The 26,240-nt window shown below is 48.5% G+C and overlaps 2 protein-coding genes across 2 annotated transcripts in view; both read left to right on the top strand.

Moving 5' to 3' along the window:
• tspearb (thrombospondin-type laminin G domain and EAR repeats b) overlaps positions 1-8,913 on the top strand; it is a gene marked incomplete at its 5' end in the record, with an annotated part of 12,097 nt that extends 3,184 nt beyond the window's left edge. Inside the window, 7 exons of the mRNA XM_083681315.1 lie at positions 1,649-1,780; positions 2,218-2,450; positions 3,375-3,567; positions 4,981-5,213; positions 7,164-7,342; positions 7,503-7,604; positions 7,803-8,913. Of these exons, the coding sequence (XP_083537441.1) occupies positions 1,649-1,780; positions 2,218-2,450; positions 3,375-3,567; positions 4,981-5,213; positions 7,164-7,342; positions 7,503-7,604; positions 7,803-7,956 (1,226 nt within the window). The 3' untranslated portion in view covers positions 7,957-8,913. The remainder of the gene's footprint in view (positions 1-1,648; positions 1,781-2,217; positions 2,451-3,374; positions 3,568-4,980; positions 5,214-7,163; positions 7,343-7,502; positions 7,605-7,802) is intronic.
• A 1,506-nt stretch (positions 8,914-10,419) lies between these two features.
• On the top strand, positions 10,420-25,577 carry LOC310813164 (uncharacterized protein). Its single transcript, XM_083682028.1, has 22 exons — positions 10,420-10,583; positions 11,215-11,352; positions 11,441-11,518; positions 11,690-11,763; positions 11,891-12,056; positions 12,205-12,311; positions 12,628-13,020; positions 13,369-13,543; positions 13,688-13,825; positions 14,268-14,416; positions 14,842-14,991; positions 15,599-15,755; positions 16,606-16,752; positions 16,929-17,038; positions 17,221-17,374; positions 17,570-17,763; positions 18,105-18,232; positions 18,447-23,170; positions 23,369-23,581; positions 23,687-23,758; positions 24,267-24,344; positions 24,716-25,577. Exons 1-22 carry the CDS (start codon positions 10,443-10,445, stop codon positions 24,941-24,943), a joined length of 7,914 nt encoding a protein of 2,637 aa, XP_083538154.1. The 5' UTR covers positions 10,420-10,442; the 3' UTR covers positions 24,944-25,577.
• The last annotated feature ends 663 nt before the right edge of the window (positions 25,578-26,240 follow it).

Genomic DNA, 26,240 nt, shown 5'->3' with positions numbered 1-26,240 from the left:
AGGGTTAGGGTTAGGGTTAGGGTTAGGGTTAAGGTTAGGGTTAGGGTTGGGGCTAGGGTTAGGGTTCAAGGTTAGGGTTAAGGTTAGGGTTAGGGTTAGGGTTAGGGTTAGGGTTAAGGTTAGGGTTAGGGTTAGGGTTAGGGTTAAGGTTAGGGTTAGGGTTAGGGTTAGGGTTAAGGTTAGGGTTAGGGTTAAGGTTAGGGTTAGGGTTAAGGTTAGGGTTAGGGTTCAAGGTTAGGGTTAGGGTTAGGGTTACGGTTAGGCTGATAGGCTGTTACATTTAAAGAAGAACTAGAACCAGTGTTGAAGTTCACTGTCTCAGACAGATGTCAGATGGGTTTGAGTCATGGAGGATATTGTGCTGGGTTCCTCTGTCCATGCCTGGGCTGTGTTTGGGCTGTAAATACCACGCTGTGATGGTATGGGAGACAGAGGAACTCGATCTCTGAGCTGTGTTACTGGTTGACTGACACTGATCGAGGGCCGTGAGTTTCATGTGTCTCTTTCTGAAAACAGTGTGAGACGCTTCTGCTTATTTTGTACACTGTGCTGCTGTTGAGGGATGGGGCCGGCTGAGGAATGCTCCGTCACAAGGCCTGCTACAGGAACGTGTCTGAATCACTGATACATGGATAGTAAGCAATTCTATATTGATAATACTAATTTGTTCACACTTTAGTGCTATGAATAGCATCCAAGCAAAACACATCATACAGACAGCTCGTTTCAAGACCTTCTTCATTTACTGGGTGTTAATGTGAAATCTGTCACTGATGACACACTTATTGGTTTAGATCTGACAAAGATTTATCACAAGTGATGAACTGTGGTTTGGCAGAGCTCGGAGGCTTGGCAGAACAATAGCTTCTCTTTGTTGGCGCGGCCATCTTGATTTGGACGGGCACCAACTGCTGCTGCTGTACCAGCCATACAGAGATAAAGCGCTCAGCTGTTGGTTTCTCCAGACAGAGTTTGGCGCTGCTCAGACTTCTGCTCAGACTTCTCAGGTGCAGAGATTGAATTGGGCCTCGCTGACTCATAACATTGTGTAAATATCTGTAATGACAGACGATAACCTCAGTTGTGACCTGTATTATCTCACCTCTCAATGTTTTTTTTTAAATTTATCTCGTCAACAGACTTTTTTCGATAATTGCTACTTGTGTCTTACTTCAGTCATGCAATTAAATTTAATTTAAAAAAGGGTTATTCCCAATGGTTCTCCCTCTGTGCTTTTCTAGTACACATTCTCGTTTGGTCGTAATTGTGGTCTAACTAATGAATCCTTTTGGTGGAGTAAAGTTACAAAGTTACACATAGATACTGTGCATTCAAATCAAATCACATTTTAATGGTCATTTACACAACATGCAGGATACAATGCAATTAAATACTTCAGGGTAAGCAACTCCTCAACAACACAACAATCAAACAATATCAACATCAATATCAATTTGCAGCAATGTCATAATAATAACAACATGAGGAAACAACAATAACAGCAAAACAATGGCAATAACATAAAGTATCTTTCCCATCTCATGTCTTTCCCATCTCATGTCTTTGCTCATCTCATGTCTTTGCTCATCTCATGTCTTTGCTCATCTCATGTCTTTCCCCATCTCATCATCTCTCTTCCCCTCACCAGAGGCTGAGGTGCGTGTGACTCTGGGGACTGAGCCTCCCTGTGCCAAGTCTGAGCAAGGCCAGCTGTGGTTCGACACCCTGAACAAAGCTCTGCTCCTCTGCGATGGCCTGGTCTGGCTTCCTCTGCTGCAAGGTGAGCTCAGTCCCTAACCCTAACCCTGACCCTGACCCTGACCCTAACCATAACCCTAACCCTGACCCAAACCCTAACCGAGCTCAGTCCCTAACCCTGACCCAAACCATAACCCTAACCCTAACCCTAACCCCGACCCTAACCCTGACCCTGACCCTAACCCTGACCCTAACCCTAACCCTAACCCTAGGTGAGCTCAGTCCAGTCCACTGATAAACCACCACTGAATCTTCTGAAATATTACATTGGAGAGCTTGCCTTATGGTTAGGGTTAGGGTTAGGAAACACTTAGGAGCAGGGCTTGAACCAGCAACCCTGGGGATACAGGGCCAGAACAGCACTACCACCTGTTCCATAGAAGCCAGCCCTGTACATCCACACACAGGGATGTGTAAGCATCAGCGTCAATAACGTACTAATGCTAGTCTTATTCACAGAGAAAGAGAGGCTGGATTATGTTGAAGACTATCAAGACCTCTACACCAACTCAGAGACGTTTGACATTGAGGTTTTCCAGATCCCATCTGTGGGAATATTCGTGGCCACAGCCAATCGGGAGTCTAAGCCTGGTTCTGGCCTCTATAAGTGGGTGGATGGGAAGTTGAAACTCTACCAGAACATCAGCACCTACGAGGCCCGGGCGTGGAAGTACTTCACTGTGGATAACAAGGTGTGTGTTCACGCCTTTTTATGATCCACTTCACAATGAATCCCCAAAGGGCATGTTGTCAGCCATAAAAAGTGACAGGCAAACAACACACTGAACTAAATACATTTGCCACAATACACACACACACACACACACACACACACACACACATACATACATACACACACACACACACACACACACACACACACACACACACACACACACACACACACACACACACACACACACACATGCACGCACGCACTACAATAATAAACAATAAGCGACCATGGGAATTCTCCATTTGGGAATCTAGTCTTTTCACAGAACAGAGAGACTGCACCCAGTGCAAAGACCAATCGTTTTCACAAAGAGCCGGTTTCAATGGGTCATGTCCGCATCCACAGCTGTTCCCTGGGTAGAGAGAGAGGAATCTTTTGATGTGGTTTCCACAAAGCAGGCGTGAGCGGAGACCAGAGACCCAGTGTGTTCATGTTGTAAATCATACCTGTATAATCACCAAAATTAATTTTGTCTGAAGTTAAACGCAGTGATTTATGACCCAACAACTCCCTGCTTCCCCTCAGAGTGCAACTCTGAGTTAATTACAGCTAGGAGTCATAAAACTCAGGCAGTTGGAAGGTCTTTTGGTGTCCTCTGGGTACCATGTCAATACCTGCAGTATAATCATCATGTTTTTCTCTCTGGCTGATGCCCATGTTGATAATGTGACTGACACCATGTTTGATGTGATGAAGGTGGTCGTAAAAAAAATTGACCACGTGCGAATTAAACGTTTCAGGCTTGAAGGAGTTCTACAGAACAAACGATAAACAAAAACACAGAACTTTTTATTTTTTGATGAAATACTCAGTTATCGTCATACGACACTGAGAGGGTCGACGGCGTCAGTAAACAGATGTACTTTCCTTTCTCTGTCAGATGTTTTTGGCCGTTGCCAACTCCAAGGGGAGGGCGGAGGGGGGGAAGGAGCTGTCCGTCATCTACAAGTGGAGCCCCCGGAGGCTGAAGTTCCTGCGCTACCAGACCCTGGAGACACACAGCGCTCTGGACTGGGAGGCCTTCCACATCGACGGCCACGCCTTCCTGGCCGTAGCCAATCACAGACGAGGAGGTACACGGTTTGTGAGGGGATGACGACCATGTGGAGACGAGAGACGATAGAATCAAATCAAATCAAATCAAATCAAATCAAATCAAATCAAATCAAATCAAATCAAATCAAATCAAATCAAATCATCAAATCAATAACCCTAACCCTAACATCAGCCCCTCAACAGTGAGGAATAATAACACAATAACATCAGGTAGTCGTAAGCAGCAGAAACAGTAGTTAGTTATAGTTAGTTAACTATAGTTATAGTTAATATAGTTAGTTATAGTTAGTATATAGTAAATATAGTATGCGTGTGTGTGTGTGTGTGTGTGTGGGTGTGTGTGTGTGTGTGTGTGTGTGTGTGTGTGTGTGTGTGTGTGTGTATGTATGTGTATGTGTGTGTGTATCTTTTACCTGGTCTTGTACCTGGTCTTTTACCTGGTCTTTTACCTGGCCTTGTACCTGGTCTTTTACCTGGCCTTTTACCTGGTATTTTACCTGGCCTTTTACCTGGTATTTTACCTGGTATTTTACCTGGCCTTTTACCTGGTATTTTACCTGGCCTTTTACCTGGTATTTTACCTGGCCTTTTACCTGGTATTTTACCTTGCCTTTTCCTGATATAATATTTGTTTGTGTTTCTTGTGGGTTGAGATTAGATTAACCTTTGATCTCTCATTCATGTGGCTCTTTGCTTCCTGTGTGTGTAGGTGTGTGTGTGTGTGTGTGTCTGTGTGTGTGTGTGTACAGTATGTGTGTGTGTGTGTGTGTGTGTGTCCAGTATTTGCGTGTGTATGTGTGTGTGTACAGTATGTGTGTGTACAGTATGTGTGTGTGCATGTGCGTGTGTGTGTGTGTGTGTGTGTGTGTGTGTATGCACCTCTCCCTTCCTTTCCTGTGAAGTTATAGTGTGCTTCTTCCATTGATCAAAGCTCAAAAGGAGCCATAAAGCAGAGCTTTTCATGCGTGGGATCTAACAGACCCCAGCAGCACCGCTTGTACACCTGCAGCAGCTGGAACCCAGCCAGCAGCACCACGGACCACAGTCAATCAATTGTGGATAGTGGCTTACCGAACGGTGCTTTCAGAAGTGTGTTTAACCACTATGCAAAGAGAGACAGAGAGAGAGAGAGAGCGTGTGTCAGGGGGGTCGTGGTGGGGTCAGGGTCAGGTGTCGTGGTGAAACTGGGTCAGAGAGAGAGAGAGAGAGAGAGAGAGAGAGAGAGAGAGAGAGAGAGAGAGAGACTGGAGACCAGGTAATCAGGACTAAGAGAAGCCAGGGGGCTTGGGTGATGGACAGTCTACTGTTAGCCTGGCGTCGTCCACACAGGCATGTGGCTGATGAGCTACTGCAGCACCTCCCCTGGTCTGGCCCTCAGGCCGGTCTACCGGGTCCACTAACGCCATCACTCTGGTTCCTGTGCTTTGCAGGAGACAACAACCACAACATTGACAGCGTGATCTACAAATGGGACCCAGGGACCAACACCTTCGAGGTGAACCAGACCCTCCCCACCTCCGGAGCCTACGACTGGGAGTACTTCAGCGTGGGCCCGTACCACTTCCTGGTCGTGGCCAACACCTTCGACGGGGCGTCCACCAACATCAAGTCTGTCATCTACATCTGGATGGGAGGGACATTCCAGCCTTTTCAGTCCATCATGGTAAAATCTTGATAAATGGTCAAATCCGCAATGTGATCCGCTTCAGGTCGCTGTGTCATTCTGGGGCTGGTTTTCCGGACACAGATTAAGCCGTTAGTCCCAGACTAAAGACCATCATTACTGGTGGTTTCCCGGTGAAAGTGTGATTAAGTGATTAAGACTAGATCTTGAATCTTGAATCTTAATCTGTGTCCAGGAAAACCGGCCCCCTTGAAATACGGTTGTTTCATTCCACATTATACATGATACAATTTCAGTCAGGATGTGACTTCAGATGATCCACAACTCCACAACAGAGCCCATTCAGCAGTTTCCCCGGAGGGAGGCGTTGAGAAAAGATTGACATCATGTCAATGTAGAGAGTGAGAGGAAGCTGGTGTGAGTCACACTTATGGGAGGTGAGAGCAGCCGGTCTTGTGGCTTAAGGAGGAGGCCTGGAGACACGTTGGGAAGATACACACACACACACACACACACACACACACACACACACACACACACACACACACACACACACACACACACACACACACACACACACAGCAGCACCTGCAACCTCAGACATGCTGCAGGGCTACGGAGACTAGACAGTCTTCACCACACACACACACACACACACACACACACACACACACACACACACACACACACACACACACACACACACTCCCAGGGAGGAGATCAGCCAGAGGTCATTGCCTATAGTATTGTAGCGGACGGTGCGGTAGAGCAGCTTGCCCTTAGTGGGTATCAAACTCATGACCTTCTGCTTACAAACCGTCCGCGCTAGCGACCACACGCTAGCTACCACACGCTAGCTACCACACGCTAACAACAACAGCAGAGCTGCTACCGGCCTCACACCGGGTTGTTACACTATAGTATGACCTCAGTGATGTATGACCTCAGTGTTGTATGACCTCAGTGATGTATGACCTCAGTGATGTATGACCTCAGGGTTGTATGACCTCAGTGTGGTATGACCTCAGTGATGTATGACCTCAGGGTTGTATGACCTCAGTGTGGTATGACCTCAGTGATGTATGACCTCAGTGTGGTATGACCTCAGTGTTGTGGAGCTGCTCAAATCCCCAACATGAGAGAAACAAGTTTAGAGTGCACTTGATTGTGATATCCAGTCAGTTAAATAATCCTGCTTGTCAGGTACGCAGTGACAGGTCTACACATCTGGCTCAGGACACATGGGTTCATTTCTAAATACGAATGGCTGTTGTTTACATTATACCTCATTCTGTGTTCTAACCAACACCCGTTCCTTCATATGTGACCCATTTGAAGTGTAATTATAATACTTGTTTCTGATACATTACAGAAGCTTCACATTTGTGTTTTAGTGTTTTATGACTTTCTTAAAAGCTATCAGAGCCAGTTTAGACTGTTTCATCTCAGGGGCAAATAAATAACTTCACTTCTGGCTGCTTGCCAAAACGAGATCAGTCTACGGCTAGGGACTGGATGTGTCAATACGACTCTACCTGCAGGACTGTGAAAGGTGTAATTAATGATTAAGTACCAGTTAAATCACTTATCCTGTGTACATATCAACATACTGTGCTTGGCAACCCAGCTGCCACAGAGACATCCAAGAGACGTTTGGTGTGTGAGGGGGAATTCCACAGCTGCTGGTTATGCTTGAAGTGAAAAGGGGAGTCACTGTTGTTTTGACAAGTCCTAGTCGGGCAGGTCAGATGGATATAACTGAGACACCACATGTGATCCTACTGCTGGCTATGATGTGGGCTAGTGGGGTTGTTGCTCCACTACGCCCAGCCAAGGATAATCCTATTGCCAACACCAAAAACCACCACATGGTCATTGATCACAATTAAGTTTCATAAATCTTTTTAAATGTTCACGACATGAGGGAATGTTTACTTGAAAGTCTTTGATGGACGTTTCCGGTTTTTCTTCCCCTCCTGACCCGTGCAGACCGCGGGGGCGACAGACTGGGAGATGTTCCAGATCGGCAACAGGTTCTTCCTGGCCGTGGCCAACGGTCAGAACCTGAGTGAAAGAGGCCCGAGCCTGTACACCATCAACTCCACCATCTACGAACTCAACATGATCACCCAAACATTCATCAAGTTTCAAGACATTGTGACAAACAGGTGAGTCGTGTCAGAGTGTCCACCAAGCTCTGGTTCTTAGCCTCCAGACAGGCTACAGATACTATTATTACTTCTTTATTATTATTATTATTATTTTTTTTTTACAGTATATCCACTATTCTTTGTCTCCTCTCGATTCAACCCTTGGTTGTTTTGACAGTGCGGTGGACTGGGAGTTCTTCACAGTGGGTGAGGAGAAGTTCCTTGTGGTGGCAAATTCTCATGATGGAAACTCCTACTCTTTAAACAGTGTTATATACAGGTGAGGAAGACTACCTACTCTTTAAACAGTGTTATATATAATAGTGTAACATACTACACATGACAAGGAGATAAAGTAAACAATAATCAAATTAATAATCAAATTAAAGCAGAATTTGGGACCAATTCTGGGCCCGTCCGGCTGAAGAGGTTAATGGGTTGACCAACGTTCTCTTGTTTTGTTTTTTGCCTTTTGCAGATGGCAGGGCTATGAAGGTTTTGTCCCCATCCACTGGCTACCCACCATTGGCTGCAGGGACTGGGAGTTCTTCAACTCCACCGAGGGTTCCTTCCTCATGTACTCCAGTGCCACCACCTCCCTGTCCAAAGTCTTCAAACTGAAGATCTACTGACACGTTACAGCCTCGCCGTTAAAGGATCTCTCCTCCACCAGAATCATCTTAGAACTCAGAATCAAACCTCTCGACTGAGAGATTTATGGAGAGTGTCACCCAGTGGGACTGGGAGGAGAGTGACATCACTGCGCAGCTTGGAACAGTGGAAGAAAGGGAAGCTGACACTGCTGTTGCTATGCAACTGTTGCAGCAAACTTAACAGCAGATGTCACCTACTGTATGTCAAACATGACTACTGTATATTTATTACATTATGTCACCACCAATGTTGCTCTGCATTGCACTCAATTTGAAGTCTTGATGTCTTGATTGCTACTGACTGAACCGGAGGTTCTACCAAGGATCAGGTACAGGCATTCATAAGTCCTATCAGTACATAACTGATATTCTGAAAGCCATGAGATTTAACTGTAGCATTGTAAATGTAGCTCACAAATACACATTTGTAAAAAAAAAAAAAGACAGTTTTATTATAATTGAAAATAATATCTAGCTATACGTTTATATAGGCTATAGGAAAATGCATGTATAGATTTAACATATTATGTCATAGTTTAAAAGGATAATGCACTGCACACAGATATGTTACATGGGCAGCTATCAGTTTCAGACATCATTGGATACATCAGCCAGGGGGTGTGGGTGTTGAGAGGGGTGGGTGTTGAAGCAATGCCTTTGAGGAGTAAATGAAGAAATATTCAGACGATTCAGGAAATTCACTGAACTAAAAAAGAGCCATGGTCCTTTATTTCATTGTCTTCTTTAGAATACCACAAGAAAAACACAAACTGGTCGATTCTGCTAAACACTGTTGTTGCAGTGTGTCATTCCTGGTCCTTTCTGACCATATTTGTGCTTACTATGTATACCTGAAAGATAAGCTATACTTTAAGTCTGTTCCAGCTACATATTTGTCATTGTCTTAGAAAAATGTTATTTTGAATAAAATATTCCTCCTCCTCTGTGTTTGTTGGTGTGGCTGACAATGATTATGATTTATCTGCAAGATAGCAGAATTCCCCTGATATGCCTGCATCATTTTCATCAATATAGAAAACATACTGATGACAGAGGTTAGTTAGTAAGGTCTACACTCCACTATTTAGTGTTTGTGTCTATAACTAGAGTCTATAACTACAGTAGATATAATAGATCTCTCTAATAGATCTTCAGAGAATTCACGGGAAGATCCCTTTGGTCCACAGGTCTGTGGATTTATTTATTTATTTCTCGGTAGTTTACTGCAGACCTGCGCCACCTGCTGGATAAACTCACCTGGAGGAAACGTTCCCACTGGACATGTGCTCCCTGAAAAAATGGTAAAATCACAGAAATAAAAAAATAAAATTAATGTATGGAGTTATAGAATGAGAACAGAGACAGAGAGAGAGAGAGACAGAGAGAGAGAGAGAGAGAGAGAGAGAGAGAGAGAGAGAGAGAGAGAGAGAGAGAGAGAGAGAGAGAGAGAGAGAGAGAGACGCTCCAGGCCACAAGGTGGGGCCGTGTACTTGTGAAGTAATCATTAGTTTACACCAGTGCCTCCATGATTCCTCTGTATTAGGGTGAGAGGTCAAGTTTACTAGTTTACAGTTTTGAATCCTGTCGCTAACAAGCTTTTAGGACAATCAAAATGATTTCTTTAAATCCTCATGGACATCTTTGGACGGCCTTCTTGTAAACCGCTCAGATGTTCGCTCTCAACCGCAGTATGTCTGCAGCTCCGGTGACTGAAGGTATGGATCATCTCTCTCTTCAGCATTGATGCTAGCTAGCTGTCATAAGCTCTGTTTCCTGTCTGTATTAGCTTGAGTTCTATTCTAGCTTTCTGTGAAAGTCAAAAGACTAAACAAATACGATACATGTATGGTTATTCATCGATAATTATTGATGCTATTCAATGCATATCCCTGCATTGAGCTCTTTGGCGCAGTGGCTAGCTGATGCTAGGTGGTTGTTTCTGCAGGCTGATTATGATGAGGTGATACCTGGGATGCAGAAATGTGCTGACTGCTTCTTACTCTGCTGACTGATCTTCTTATGGGTGTGAGGGCCGGGGCGCTAAGCTGGAATACTGCACTAAGACGACTTACTCATTTGAATTAGCTGCCTGGCTAGCAGGTAGCAAAACACACTTTTCTTGTCAGTATTTGCTATTGTTTTTTTATGTCCATGCACCAACCTCACCAAGTCAATTTCCTGTATGTGCAAATATACTTGGACAAATAAAAGAATTCTGGTTCTGATTCTGATTCTGAACCAGCTTTCCTGTGCCTGTGTATCCAACTTAAAGCTTTCTCTCCCCTGGTCAGTCCAATGTGTGTTGTACCAAGCAAGCTTTGGTCTCTGCAGTTCAATGTTGACTTTGTTGTGCACAACAGATGACTTCTTGAAAAGGTTTTAGGAGGGGAGACAACGAAGGCACCTTTCTAACCCGCCCCTTTAATTCCTGCCAGAGTCCTGAAGCCTCAGGCTGAGAGTCCAGGATGGAGTCGGGGGTGTTCATTGGCTGGCAGGAGGAGAGGGCAGAGCTGAGGGCGGAGGTGTCGCGCCTGCAGGATGAACTGGCGGAGAGCTACGCTGAGAAGGAGGAGCTGGAGTCCAGAGCCCAGGCGCTGACACACAGGGTGAGGAGGCAGGTCCCTCCCTGCCTGGTCCCAGGAGAGGGCTGAGGGTGAGGAGGCAGGTCCCTCCCTGCCTGGTCCCAGGAGAGGGCTGAGGGTGAGGAGGCAGGTCCCTCCCTGCCTGGTCCCAGTAGAGGGCTGAGGGTGAGGAGGCAGGTCCCTCCCTGCCTGGTCCCAGTAGAGGGCTGGCCGTCTGGAGCAATGGGAGAGTTCCCGGTGGGCTGGTGGATCTGTGGGCCCGCGGCCCACTACTCCATCTCCCCCGGCAGCCCCATTGGTCCACTCCTCCTAACATCGCTGAATCACAACACACTCAATAACACACACTCAACACAACACAACACAACACACACTCAACACAACACACTCAATAACACACGCAGGATTTACTCATGCTCTCTCTAACCCTAACCCCAAAACACTGATTTCCACTATTTACCACTCAACCCATTTACCAACACATAACCTCACCTGTGCTCTCTTTCCTACCTTTCTCTCTCTCTCCCTCTCTCTCTCCCTCTCTCTCTCTCCCTCTCTCCCTCTCTTTCTCTCTCCCTCTCTTTCTCTCCCTCCCTCTCTCTCTCTCCCTCTCCCTCTCTCTCTCTCTCCCTCCCTCCATCCCTCCCCCTCTCAGCTGGCTCAGTCCCTCGACCCATCCCTGTCTGTGTCGTTGCGTCTGGAGAGCGAGCAGCGGGAGTGGAGGAGGAAGTTCAGGGAAGGTCGAGAGCGAGAGGCCAGGCAGGCTTTGCTCATCCACAAGCTGCAGAACAAGGTCAGAGGTCGGAGGTTAGGGGCTGTCCCAAATTTGACTTCACAGAAGTGCGAGTCCGTTTGTTGACGTTGTGATCCCATGTTGTCAGGTGTTGGAGTACCGCGATCGCTGTCAGGCACTGGAGCGCTACGTGAAGACGGAGGAACAACAGCTACAGATGAAAGAGGTGGAGAAGAAGACTTGTGTATTTTGATGCTGGAATGTGCCCTAACTGTTGAACAAGAGATTAAAGACATTAAACTCAATCAGACTAACCTGGATGAATAGTGGTTCAATTTCAAATAAATGTTATTAGATTATCTGTCTAGGATAAAAACTATTTTTGTTGTGATTTCAGCAGAGGAGGATCCGAGATGAGCACAGTGACTCCCTGGAGAGCGCCCTCATCAGGTTGGAGGAGGAACAGCAGAGGTTTGTGGAATGCATGACATTGCTACAAATTCCTTGTTTTGCCAACAGACACATAAATGGTATGAATTCAACCCCATTTCAAGGATTTTAAATTTCTATCTTCTACGTTTTTTTTTTCTCCGAGCAGAAGTGTGGGACTGGCAGAGCTGAACTCTCTCCTGCGTGGTCAGCTCAGCCAATCAGGACAGATCAACGAAGCCCTGAGGGAAGACCTCCGCAAGCTGACAACGGATTGGTCGAAAGCAGTGGAGGAGGCGGGCCAGAGGGAGCTTGAGTGGCATAAAGAGAAAGAGGTGTGTCTGGTTGCCCCTCCCTCATTTCAGGTCACGTTGATTAGAAGGAGCTCTTCTTGCTGACACCTGACTATTATTCTGTAATGTGTGTGTACGTGTGTGTGTGTACGTGTGTATGTGTATACGTGTGTGTGTGTGTGTTGTTTAGCGTCTAACCGGTCACATCCATGAGGAGCACGCGCGTCTGATGTCCGTTTGGGGAGACGTGGTCACCCTCAGACGCCAGTGCCACACCCTGAGGACGGCGACCGACAGGTGACGTCTGGCAACCTGCCACACTTTAACCCACCAACTGACAAAGAGTTCCGGAACACTCACCACCTCAGAGTGTTCCAAGTGTTCTATGTGGTGTTTACCTAGCAACAACACTCTGATTGGCTGCAAAATGAAGCATCATCATTGATGCATTTTTGGTGAATAAAGTCACCCTTGGCGCTCTAGAATGTCGACCATTTGGGCACTGAAGGAGTTAACAAACCGTTCCGTTCTTACTAGTACTGGCTCTGGAAGCCTGTCCTGATGTGGTTGTAGAGTCAGTTGTACAGTGGTGTTGTGTGTGGTTTATCTCCAGGGACCTGTGGGACCTCAGGGCAGAGTTCACCCGCCTGTCCTCCTCTTTCCTGTCCCGCTGTGGCTCAGTCATGGCTTCCATCCGGCCCAGCGGGGCTACGACCCTCAGCCCCCGCCCAGCCTCCCGCTCCACCTCAGTCCCACCTCTCTCCTCCACCCTGGCCCCCGACCCCAGCTCCGTCCTGGGCCCCGACCCCAGCTCCACCCTGAGCCCCATCCCAAGCTTGACCTTCGTCCCATCCTTCTCCTCTACCCTGGATGCTCTCTCCCTGCACATGCAGGACCTGGAGCAGAGAGGCCCGGAGCACCAGGACCCTGAGCAGGAGCAGAGAGAGAGGGGGCTGGCGGAGCTGAGGATCCTCCATGAAGCAGAGAGCCAGCAGCTGAAGAACAGGTGAGAGGTTCATCCCTTGGCTTTGTCTCTGAGCCAAAATCCACCCGGTCTTTATAATGGTGCTCTGTAGATGTTTAGGCCCTGTCCTGAAAGAACCCCTAGTCCCCAGTCCCCTAACAGGATCCTGCCTTCTCCCCTGCCCTCTAGACACTTAGATCTGAAAGATTGGACAGGTGGAAGCAAGATACACAAAGGGTGAAGTGGAGAGACTTCCATACTGCTTTTACCGATTTATTTGAGATCTTTATGGATGGTAGGGCCACAGTTGCTTCTGCACCTCTCTAATCCTCCTCCTCTGCTCTCTCTCTCTCTCTCTCTGTCTCTCTCTCTCTCTCTCTTTTTCCTCAGGATCTCTGAGCTGTCCATTTCCCTAAAGGCCCAAGAGAAAGAGAGGGAGCAGAAGGAGGAGGAGAGGAAGATTGAGCGTGGACGAGACTTGGAGCAGGAGAGAGAGAGGGAGTGGGAGAGGCAGAGAGACACGGAGAGAACGCTGGAGTCTGTCTGTCAGGCCGTACTGAAATTGGTGAGACAGAACTCTGCTGATCTGAATTATGGCCTACCTACAAAGACACTGTGAATTGTGATATATCAAGCTATGGGTATTTAATCACCTGCCACCATTGGATGTCATGTCATGGAGTTTGTGTTTGTCGTTGCCCCTGTCCAGTCCAGGGTGCTGAGCTCCCAGCGGCTGGATGGCCGCAGCACCAGTCTGTCCAGTGAGGGAGCAGCAGACCTCTCCTCCATGCTGGATGTGCTAGCCCAGGCTGAGACCGCCCTCCAGTGGAAACACCAGGAATTACAGGTCAGCAAGTTGAAGCCTGATGCAATGTTGTACATGGTTCTTTGCTGGATTATTTGATGTTACTTTGAGGCGATTCTTGGCATGCAGTTCAGACGATGCTGTTCTGGGATCCAACGAAGTCCAGTCTATGGAAGATGGCGCTGATAACTGTTAGCCTGGGTTGCTGGGAGCTAAGTAGAGTGAATTAGTAGAGATGGTTTCACTTGTGGCTTATGAGGACAACTCATTTTCACCTTATCATGAAAATAGGCTGAACCATCTCTTTAACCCTGGACACAATTTGTGAAGGTTACTTTTTAAATGTAGGTCATTACAGATTACTCACTGCCTACACAACAACTTCAGTCACGGTGAGTGTGTTATTCAGGCTGTTTGGGTTGAAATAGCTCTACAGTGTGACTGGTGTAGTAGTCTCACCCTGGGATGTGTTGCTGCCCCTCAGGAGGCTGAGGTTAGCCTGAGGAGGCTGGGGGAGGAGAGGGCAGCCCTGGAGCAGAGAGTCAGACAGCTGGAGACGGACACGGAGGAGCTGCACAGCCAGGGTCTGCAGGGAGGGCAGGAGCTCAGGTACACCCAGGAGATGCTGCTGAGGTGAGGCTGAAGACCCTCGTTTTGGTCTGTGGGTCATTTCATGTTCATTACACTTCATGGGTCTCACTGCCAAGTCTACTGACCGGTCGTGTCGGGGGGTTGATTCTGTCTGTTTTCCAGTCAGTCATTCCTACTATTTCAAGTCCAATTCAACGGACATGGACATATATATGATGTCATTGACCTCAACCCTGCTCCGATTTTTTTTTTTAAGATTCATGCAGTTGTTGTGTTTGTGTGTGTCTCTCTGTCTCGTGTGTGTGTGTGTGTGTGTGTGTGTGTGTGTGTGTGTGTGTGTGTGTGTGTGTGTGTGTGTGTGTGTGTGTGTGTGTGTGTGTGTGTGTGTGTGTGTGTGTGTGTGTGTGTGTGTGTGTGTGTGTGTGTGTGTGTGTGTGTGTGTGTGTGTGTGTGTGTGTGTGTTACAGTGAGAGAGAGATGGTGGCCTCCCTGAGAAGCCAGGTGGACGAGGCAGAGCGATGCAGGGAGGAGGTGAAGAAGGAGAAGGATGGCCTTCGCCGGGAGAGAGAGAGGGAAGAGGGGATGAGGAGCGATCTGGAGAGAGACAGACAGAGACGGTACCTCAGGAAGCTTCCCTCGCTGATCCAGTAGTTTGAACGGACACAGCTGGTTGAGACTAACCAACCAGGGATAGTACTTACAGGACCAGTCAAACGTTTGGACACACCTTCTCATTCAATGGTTTTTCTTCATTTTTATTATTTTCTACATTGTAGATTAATATTGAAGACATCAAAACTATGAAGGAACACATATGGAATTATGTAGTAAACAAAAAAGTGTTAAACAAACCAGAATATGTTTCATATTTTAGATTCTTCAAAGTAGCCACCTTTTGCTTTGATGACTTTGCACACTCTTGGCAAGGTGTGTCCCAACTTTTGACTGGTACTGTAATTCCACATATAAAAACAAACAAATAAAACCTTTAGATGTGTTCATACCTTAAGTTCGTCTCTATGTCCTGGTTAGATTGGCTGTGTTGGTGTGCATGCCATTTAGCTGACACTTTTATCTAAAGCGACTTACATTGTACAGTGAGTGCATAGAGTTTTCAGTATATATGGTCCCAGCGGGAATCGAACCCACAACCATGGTGTTGTTAGCACCGTGCTCCACCAACGTGTGCTGTATGATGTCCTAAAGAGGCTATTGTCCTTCCAGCTCAGAGGCTGAGCTGATGGAGAGAGCTCACCTCAGTGAGAGGGAGGCCTGCAGCCGCCTGGAGCTCCACAGCCTGCGGGGGGCGCTGGAGAGGGAGGAGCTGGACCGGGCCAGGGCAGAGGAAGAAGCTGCTGATACTAAAGATGCTCTTGTCAAGGTACACAAGAACCAGGATGCTAACGTCTAATTAACCTCAGCCTCAGCCTCTGTCTCTGGACCAGAAATTTGTCACTATTTGATAGATTAGACCATAAATACTATCAAAAGTATGGAAAATGTGTATACAAAGTTTTAGGTTATTAGAAATGTGATTTGGATGTTGTACCACATATGTGGACTTGTGCGTTTCATATTTGTGTCATAATTATTCACCTCTCCACGGTGTGATGCATTATGCTAGCTCAGATGTTGTTTGTCCCCCCCCGTCCCCCCCAGCCTTCTGTCGCTCAATGACACACTCTTGCTAACACGTCTACTGCTATTGCTAGCTTTCATACTCTGTTCTGTCTTTCTCTTCGTTGTATCGTTGTTTCTTTATGAACAGAAGTTCAGCACTTTCAAAAAAGGTAAAGGACATACTGTAGCACGCGCACAGAATTCTGAGAACGTTATTATGACATCTGTGAGCATGCCTAGTATCCTCTGCTTCCACCTTCGTTTTCGTTGTTGTTGGCTGCAGGCCCCCCCCTCCGCCCCCCCGTCCCCCCCCCCCGTGTGAATTGTGCATGTCGTCTTTTATTTTGACGGTCTCCCTCCCCGTTAGTGACCACACTACATCTCGCTCTCACGCCCTGTGTTCCTCTCCTCCTCTCCTCCCCTCCCTCCCCCCCTCCTCCTCTCCTCCCCATCTCCCCTCCTCCTCCTCCTCCTCTCGTCTCTGTCCTCCTCCCCTCCTCCTCTCGTCCCTGTCCTCCTCCCCTCCCTCCCCCCTCCTCCTCCTCCTCCTCTCCTCCCCATCTCCCCCCCTCCTCTCCTCTCCTCCCCTTCCTCCCCCTCCTCCCCTCCAGGCCCGGGAGACAGCGCTAGCCCTGTCCTCCGGTCAGACCCTGCTGAGGAGAGAGGTGTCAGAGGGCCGTGACGCCCTGGCAAAGATGGCCGCCCTGAACGAGGCCCTGGCCAGAGACAAGAGGGAGCTGAACACCCGCGCTCTGCAGGTCTGCTGCTGTCACACAGGGCAGCTCACACTCTCTACAACTGTCATAGAAACAGCCAATGATAGTGTGTGTGTGTGTGTGTGTGTGACTCAACTGCTAAGCTGTCTCAGGGAACTATTCTGAAAGAATCACTCTTGTCACCCCCCCCCCCCTCCCCTCCCCTCCCCTCCCCCCAGGTTGAGATGGAGATGGCTGAAGCCCAGACCAAACTGCAAACACTGGAATCAGAGGTGGCCGCCCTTCGCCGGGAACTGAGGACCCAATCACAGGAGACTGCAGAACTACGGTATGACATGTGACTCAGTCATCATGGATGGAACTCTCCAGCGCCTGTCAGTAACAAGGAAAAGCCAAATCAGCACAAAGCATATTTACATTAGTTTTCTCTCTGCGTTTGCTCATGTCTGTTAGTGAGTGTTGTGATCATTAACGTATCTGTGATCTGCTGTGTGTGTCTGGGCGGGTCAGGCTCCAGAGGGGAGCAGAGCTGGACGCCCTGCAGCAGCTGAGAGAGAGGGAGAGGAGGCTGGAGAGGGAGGAGGAGACGATGAGGGAGGAGAAGGAGAGGGAGGTCCGCATGCTGACGGAGGAACGAGAGAAGGATGGAAAACGGCTGGAGGAGGTGAAGGAAAAAGGCGGGATTATTATCTTTTTTAACAAAATATGCTGTTGTTGCATTAATGTTTGAATAGGTATTGGTGTGTGTGTGTGTGTGTGTGTGTGTGTGTGTGTGTGTGTGTGTGTGTGTGTGTGTGTGTGTGTGTGTGTGTGTGTGTGTGTGTGTGTGTGTGTGTGTGTGTGTGTGTCCACTCCTCAGCTCTCAGCGCAGCACAGTGCTGTGTGTGGGGAGCTGCGTGGCGTCCAGGCGGAGCTGGGAGGAACGACAGAGCAGCAGAAGAGGGTGGAGAGAGAGAGGGAGGAGCTGCTGAGGGAGAACGAGCGCCTGGAGGGGGGCGTGGTCGCTCTGGAGAGAGAGAGAGTCCGGCTGGAGCAGGACGTAGAGGAGCTCAGGTGGGATGACTCCCTCTCCTTCCTTTTGCTTCCAGTACCTGGGATGCGGAATGTTTAAAAGGATGACAAATGCCCTGGAAGAAATCACTGACACAGATTCAACTGCACAATGCAGAAATGTGTGTAACTTAAAAAGAAAAAGGCTGATCCCACCACTCTTCTAAAACGCTGACCCAAACCTACGCTGTTAAAAGTTGCTCCTTTGTTGTGAGCACAGCCCCACTCTGTACCGTCCCACAGAAAACTTGCTTCATTGCATGATTAAAAATTCACCTGACACCTGGTGCAACCAGCCAACATGCATAAAAACTATTCTTCTACTTCTATTCTTTTCTCACTAGGGTGTTGACGGGGTCGCTGCAGTGTCAGCTGACCCAGAGCCAGGAGCAGGCCTCAGGCCTGGAGGTGCAACGCTGCCAGCTGCACGTCCAGGTCCACACGCTCCTGCAGACCAAGGACGTGCTGCACGGTGAGGGGAGGGGGGGGGGGGGGGGGGCAGTGGCCAATGCCTGGCCTTGTAACAAACAAACAAAGTTTTATTTGCCGATCGATCATCAATGAAACTGTTTGGAATGTGGTATTTTCTGTGTATTTGTTCTTCGAGGTATTGAGCTTGTGGCTGCTGCTAGGGGGACGGGGGGACGGGGGGGACGGTCACTAATCATTTTCTAATTTCTCTCCAGGTGAGATCCAGTGCTTACGAGGAGAGTTGGAGAGAGGGACGACCCAGAGAGAGGAGGAGAGACAGGGGGAGAGAGAAGAGAGGCAGAGGAGCCGTAGAGAGAGGGAGACCTTGCAGGCTGATGTAGAGAGGCTGAAGACGCAATTTGATCAGGCAGCAACGAAGAACCGGACACTGGAGGAGGAGGGAAGGGAGGAGAGGGAGGCATGGCAGGTGGAGAGGGAGGCCCTGAGCTCAGAGCTGGGACAGAGGGATGGAGAGGTGGTGGCACTGAAAAACAGGATGGATGGACTGCTGACAGAGAAGGAGGAGATCTCAGAACAACTGGATGAGAGGGAAGCAGAGCTGGAGAGACTGCAGACTAAAATGACCTCAGAACAGAGGAGCCTGGAACGAGGGATGAACAAGGTGAAGGAGGAGGTAGAGAGATGGAGGGAGAGAGCAGAGGAGGTGGAGAAGGAAAGAGAGAAAATGAGTGAGAGGTTCGTAGAAAGAGAGCTGAGGGAGAGTGAACAGCTGAAGGCCACAAAAAGAGAGAAGGAGAATATAGTAGAACAACTGAAAAAGGAGAAGGCTGAAGTGAGAAAGAGAGAGGAGGAGATAGAAGAGCTGAACTCTAGAATACACTCCCTTGAGGAAGACAGGGAAAGTCTGGAGGCAGAGGTCAAGAAGATGGAGATCTTAAAGGAAAACCTGGAGGCTTTAGAGGAGGAGAACTCAAAACTTTGGGAGAGGGAGAGAGAGAAATGCAAAGAGGAGGAGAAGAGGAGGAAGAAGAGGGAGGCTGAAGACAGGGATAGAGAGGAGAGACTGCAAGGTGAGCTGGGGCAGAAAGATGGAGAGGTCCAAACACTCAGGAACAGGATGGAGGCGTTGGTGAGAGAGAAGGAGGACATCTCAGAACAACTGGATGAGAGGGAAGCAGAGCTGGAGAGACTGCAGAGTAAAATGACCTCAGAACAGAGGAGCATGGAACGAGGGATGAACGAGGTGAAGGAAGAGGTGGAGAGATGGAGGGAGAGAGCGGATGAATTGGAAAGGGAGTGGGAGAAGGATAGTAAACAGCTGATGGTCACCAAAAGAGAAAGGGAGAAAGTGATTGATCTGCTGAAAACGAGGGAAGGAGAGTTGAGAGTGAAGGAGGAGGAAGTGACAGAGCTGAAAGCTAGAATGATGTCGCTTGAGGAAGAACGAGAGAGTCTGGAGGCGGAGGTGAAGAAGATGGAGATGCTGAAGGAAAACCTGGTTGATTTAAAGGAGGAGAACTCAAAACTTCGAGAGAGGGAGAGAGAGAAAGGTAAAGAGGAGGAGAAGAGGAGGAAGAAGAGGGAGGCAGAAGACAGGGATAGAGTGGAGAGACTTGGGCAGAAAGATGGAGAGTTCCAAACACTCAGGAACAGGATGGAGGCGTTGGTGAGAGAGAAGGAGGACATCTCGGAACAACTGGATGAGAGGGAAGCAGAGCTGGAGAGACTGCAGAGTAAAATGACCTCAGAACAGAGGAGCCTAGAACGAGGGATGAACAAGGTGAAGGAAGAGGTGGAGAGATGGAGGGAGAGAGCAGAGGAGGTGGAGAAGGAAAGAGAGAGGGGGAGGGAGCAACTGAAGGTTTCAAAAAGAGAGAATGATATTGTGGAAGAACTACTAAGAACAAGGGAAGGAGAGTTGAGAGTGAAGGAGGAGGAAGTAACAGAGCTGAAAGCCAGAATGATGTCGCTTGAGGAAGAACGAGAGAGTCTGGAGGCGGAGGTAAAGAAGATGGAGATGCTGAAGGAAAACCTGGTGGCTTTAGAGGAGGAGAACTCAAAACTTCAGGAGAGGGAGAGAGAGAAACGCAAAGAGGAAGAAAAGAGGAGGAAGAACAGGGAGGCAGAAGACAGGGATAGAGAGGAGAGACTGCAAGGTGAGCTGGGGCAGAAAGATGGAGAGGTCCAAACACTCAGGAACAGGATGGAGGCGTTGGTGAGAGAGAAGGAGGACATCTCAGAACAACTGGATGAGAGGGAAGCAGAGCTGGAGAGACTGCAGACTAAAATGACCTCAGAACAGAGGAGCCTGGAACGAGGGATGAACAAGGTGAAGGAGGAGGTAGAGAGATGGAGGGAGAGAGCAGAGGAGGTGGAGAAGGAAAGAGAGAAAATGAGTGAGAGGTTCGTAGAAAGAGAGCTGAGGGAGAGTGAACAGCTGAAGGCCACAAAAAGAGAGAAGGAGAATATAGTAGAACAACTGAAAAAGGAGGAGGCTGAAGTGAGAAAGAGAGAGGAGGAGATAGAAGAGCTGAACTCTAGAATACACTCCCTTGAGGAAGACAGGGAAAGTCTGGAGGCAGAGGTCAAGAAGATTGCTCTATTAGAGGAGTCCATTTTTGCCATGGAAAGGGAGAGAGAGAAATACAAGGAGGATGAGAAGAGAAGAAAGAGGAGGGAGGAAGAGGGGAGGGAGAGTGAAGAGAGACTGAGAGGAGAGCTGGAACAGAGGGAAGGAGAGGCGGAGGTCCTGAAAGTGAGGCTGACCGTGCTGGTTGAAAAGGGGGATGAGGCGAAGAGAGAGCAGAAGAAACAACAGGAGAACTTGGAGAGACAGATGAATCTGCTTAAAGAGAGGGAAGAGGAGATGGAGAGAATGCATCAGGAGAAAGAGGAGGAGCTTCAACAACGGGAGGAAGAACTCAGGATGCTTAAAGACAGACTGCATGAAACAGAACTTTCAGAGAAACGCGTCTCAGACTTATTGAAGGAGACTGAGTCTATCCAGAAAATGGAGAGAATTCAGTGGAAAGAGAAGGATGAACAGCTTTCAGGAAAGCTGTGGGAGCTGCGCTTGGCCAAGGAAGAGAGGGAGAGAGAGAGGGGGAGGGCACAAGAAAGAGAGGAGGTCCACGAGAGACTGGAAGAAGAGGTGAAGAAGTGGCAAGAAAGAGCTGAGGGACGGATAAGAGAGATGGGGAAGCTCTCGAAGCTCCTGCGGGAGAGAGAGGAAGAGGTGGAGGACTGGAGAGGGAGAGAGGAAAAGGGTGCTGAAGAGAGGGAGAGGCAGAGGGAGGCTCTGGGGAGGAGCGAGGAGGAGAAGGAGTGGTTGGCGGCCCAGCTGAGAGAGGAGCAGGCTGAGGGAGAGAGACTGAAGGCCAGACTGGAGGAGCTGAAGAGGGGACAGGGCACCTTGCTGGAGGAACGAGGAGCGTGCGTGAGAGAGCTGGAGGAGGAAAGGGACCGTCTCCTTGCGGAGCTGAGGAAGAAGGAGAGGGAGGCGGGAACGCTCAAGGACGAGACGCAGAGAGAGAGGAGGGAGAAAGAGAAGACGGGTTCCTCGCTGAGACGGATGGAAGAGGAGCTGAGGGAGGCCAAGGAGAGAAAGGAGGCCATGGACCTCAGCCTGGCGACCCTGAGGGACCAGGTGGCCGAGCTCGCCAAGGGGGAGGAAAGGTCCCGGCTGGAGGCGCAGGAGAAGCAGGCGGACAACCAGAAGATGCGCGAGGGCATGAGAGCTGGGATGCAGGAAATGGCGACTCTGAACAAGCTCCTAGAGGAGAGCCACCGGGAGGGAGAGAGGATGCGGGGCCTCCTCCAGGAGAGGAAGGAGGAGGTCGTGCGGAGCAGGGAGGAGAGCGTCCGGGCGGCGCGGGGGGAGGTGGAGGAGCTCAGGGCGAGAGCCAAGGCCTTGGAGGCGGAGAGGCGGGAGGTGGAGAGGCGGCTGAGGCTGAGGGAGGCGGAGTTGACGGAAGTGGCCGGGGAGAAGGAGAGGCTGGAGCGGAGGTGTGAGGAGGTGGAGGAGGAGCTGAGAGTCAGGGTGGAGGAGAGCGAGGCTGAGCTAACCAGAGCCCGGGCCAGGCTGGACGTGCTGGAGGAACAGAGGACAGAGCTCAGCTCCATGGCTGCGGAGAAGAGCCGGGAAGTGACTGAGCTGACGGAGAGGGTGAGAGAGGCGGGGGTGGAGCTGGAGGGGGTGAGAGGAGAGAGGATCAAAGACATCGAGAGGCTTCAGTGGAAGATGGAGGAGTTGCGGCAGGTGGAGGAGGGGAAACTGCAGCAGAAGGAAAGAGGGGTGGAGCTCATTACTCGGAGGATGAGGGAGAAGGAGAGGGACTTTGAGCTGATGAAGGACCGGGTGGAGGAAGGAGAGAAGAAAAGGGAAATCCTCAAACAAGCGGAGCAGGAAAGCACGAAGCGCGTGGAGTTAGTCACCGACATGCTTCGAGAGAAGGAGACCGAACTGGAGAGGTTGAGAGAGAAAGCCTACCAAGAAGAGAAAGAGAAGCAGAAACTACAGGGACTGCTGGCGGAGAGAACGAGGGAACGTGAGGAACTGAAAGAAAGGATAGAGAGGGTGGAAAAAGACGGGACCGACGGCCAGAGCCAGATGTGGCTGAAGGAGCTCGGAGAACAAAGGGAAGAGAAGGGCAAGAAGAAAGGAGGAGGGAGTCAAGAAGGTTCCGGAAGGTTTGATGCCTCAGAGGGAAAGGGCAGGCGGCAGGATGAGGTGGAGCTGGTCACCCTCAGGGAACGAGTGTCCTCCCTGCTCCTGGAGAGAGAGGACAGCAGCAGCCTGCTGAGACAGAGGGAGTCAGAGGTCTACGCCCTGAGGGAGAGAACGGAGGAGCTTGGGAAGGACAGGGATCGGGTCAGAGCTGCGCTGGAGAAGACGGAGGAAGCCTTGATTGGCTACCGTGAGAGAGCCCACCAATTAGAGCAGAGCAGGGGGTCTCAGTCTGAGACAGCAACATCTCAGGTATGATAAACCTCTCAGATACAACCCTAAGCCTTATACAGAGATAAACTTACATTCAATGAATTAGTGTCTAATAAAAGTGTTTAATATAGTGTCCTATGGTTAGCTATACCAAAATATTTCCATCTGTTCAGAGATATTTTTGCAGTTTGTTACCAGTGTTTTTTTAAGCCAACAATTTGTCTTGTGTGTTGTTAGGCAAAGCAACGTGAGCAGAGTGTGGATACAGCCCAGCCACAAGAGGGCGCCATACCAGACACCGCCATGCAGGATCGCCTGTCTGTCATGCAGAGGGCCGTGGCACAACTGGAGGTAGACCAGAGGCACCTGCAGAGGAGAAACGCCGAGCTGGAACAGCGCACGGAGAGGCTGAAGACCGAGAGGAAGCGTCTGAGGGAAATGTTAACTCAGGTAGTGGAAGTGACCTGTAACTCTACTATTTATACTGATACTACTCTACGATGGAAGTGTCCTGTTTCTTATTTGCGTGTCTGGGGATCTGCTCTGGTTTTCAAGGTGGAGGAGGAGAGGGGAAAGCTGCGACATCAGCTGTCGGACTCCACCACTAGAGGGAGCGGCAGCACCCAGGTCAGTCTTCCTACAGTTCTGTTTGTTTGTCATTGTTTTGTTATTTGATTGATTTGGTTCTTCAACCTGTTAATAATTCAGTGTTGAACGGTCCCCCCACATGTTGCTGCACTATAACCATTTAACACAGAGTGCCAGTGTCATACAGCCAGTGTCTGCCTGCTCGGGTCATGCATGTCAGCAGTCACAGCAAAATAACCGTCTGTCGCTTTTGTTACATCGGCTAGATTTATTATTTATTTATAATTTATTTATTTATTATTTATTCTGTGGCCTGGGGTGGTCCAGTGGTCTGGCACTGCGGCTTACAGTGCACACACGTTGCCCATGTCGGCATGGGTTCAAATCCGGCCCATGCCCTGCTGACATGCCCTCTCTTCCTTAATTTCCTGACACTCTATATAAGACAAAAATATAATAGTGGGACTGGCCCACTCAAAAAAATACCCCCCCCCCCAAAAAAATAAATAAATAATAATAATTATAATAATATTTATTTATTCTGCAGGAGTCCAGAGGCTTGGATGGCCCAGACAATGAGGAGCTGGATCACCTGAGGACCAAGGTCAAGGACCTGGAGAATCAGGTAATCCTGTTGAACAGAGCCTCAGCCATGTGGAATGACTGCTCATGGCTACGTCATGTTTGCTATCTACCTTTAAGCATTGATGAAACCACGTTGTTATGTAATTGTTTATCTAGTCAGATCCCGCAAAGTAATATTTATTGCTATTTTGTTATTGCTATTTTGTATTTGTTAATATTTTGCTATTTAGTACATGTTTTGGCAATATTTGCTATTGTTTTTTATGTCCCATGCACCAACCTCACCAAGTCAATTTCCTGTATGTGCAAATATACTTGGCCAAAAAAAAGAATTCTGATTCAGATCCTGATTCTGATTCTAATTCTGATTCTGATTCTGATCCTTCATCTCCTTCCTTCCTCATCTCTCAGGTGCACTATCTGCGCCTCACGCTGGCCCTGGACCACAGAGACAGGGCTGACTTCATCGAGCGCTCCTCCAGGACCAATCAGTGGCTGATCTCTCTGCGGCAGGACCTGACTGACTCCCTGGCAGTGGTCTCCCAGCAACCTATCCCCTCAGTGCTGGAGTCTGAGACGCAGCGATTGGACAGGAGTCTGAAGGAGGAGGAGCTGAGGTCCTCTCTCTCTCAAAGTTGAAAGACGTGACCAGGAGGACTGAAGCACGATGCTACTATGTAGTGACCTTTTACAGGTTTGCACTCATCTGTTTGGTGTACTGTCAGGTGACAATCAATATCCTAATTGTTACAGTTATATAACTTATTACACAAAAGCTTGAACTATGTCTTTAAGCAGGTAGCATTCAAGCACAGGGTGAACATACAAGTTAAGGAAGTTTGCATTATTTTGTAATGTTTTTTTAAGGATCTTAATCTTTTTATACCTGATTTATTTATTTTTTATATACATATTTATGTAATATATGTTTTACCGTTCTTGCTTTTTCACCTAATACCCGACCACTCTGTTACAGAAGGCTTTTCTAAAAATGTCAATCAGTTTTTCTTTGTGAGCTGAGATCTGAGCTTGAGCTTTGAGTTTCTGATAAAGCTTATTTTTTCTAAATAGTCTGTTGTTTGGCTGTTATGGCAAGTATGTTAGTTCAGTATTATGAGATCTCACTTCAGGCTTTACCTTTTAGTCAAGCTATTCCTTTCTCTCCAGTTACGGTAATTGTGATGGCAAGTTCATATGATCCTTGGTTGAGGACTATTAAATATATCTGTCCACGTTATTTTTGTGTAAAGTTGAATAAAGTAAATCAGGTGTTTCCAACACAACACGTTTTATTTCTTAATTACAGTATTTGTAACCAGTCATATTTGATAGTATTATTGTTCATACATGGAGGAAAAGCAGAGACGTGACTTCTGCCAGCAGAGGACGCTCGACTCTAAACACAGGACTGATTCGCGACAAGCAGGGTCAGTCCAGACGACCGAGGCGTTTCCAGGTGCCCGCATTTCTCACCCTCCATGTCAATGACATTCTCAATAATAAAACTACCGAGGCAGACATTTAAACTTTCTCAAGAAAAAAATGATATTACTGTGGTTAAGTTAGCTGTCTGTGGCAACATCCCGGTAGCCCACTAGCATACTGGCTAACGCTAGATAGTTTCCCTCCTCCCAGACAGCAGTAGGCGAGGAGGGACGTTCATAGAGCCGCCTGCTCACGGTTCAGGACGCCGGAGAGACACCGCGCTGTCGCAGGCTATCCCATGCTCTGATCACTCCCAGCCGGGGCAAACTCCACGGTTCACCTGCGACTGTGAACATGACTGGGTCATCAGACAAGGGGAGGACTCCTGTCTCGGTGTAGGAGTTTACTAGCCTGCTAAGCTAAACCGTGCTAGACCAGGCTAAACCGTGCTAGACCAGGCTAAACCGTGCTAGACCAAGCTAAACCATGCTAGACCAAGCTAGACCAGGCT

Source organism: Argentina silus (genome assembly GCF_951799395.1).
Source record: "Argentina silus genome assembly, chromosome: 12".
NCBI lineage: Eukaryota > Metazoa > Chordata > Actinopteri > Argentiniformes > Argentinidae > Argentina > Argentina silus.
This window is presented reverse-complemented; position numbering and strand designations above follow the sequence as displayed.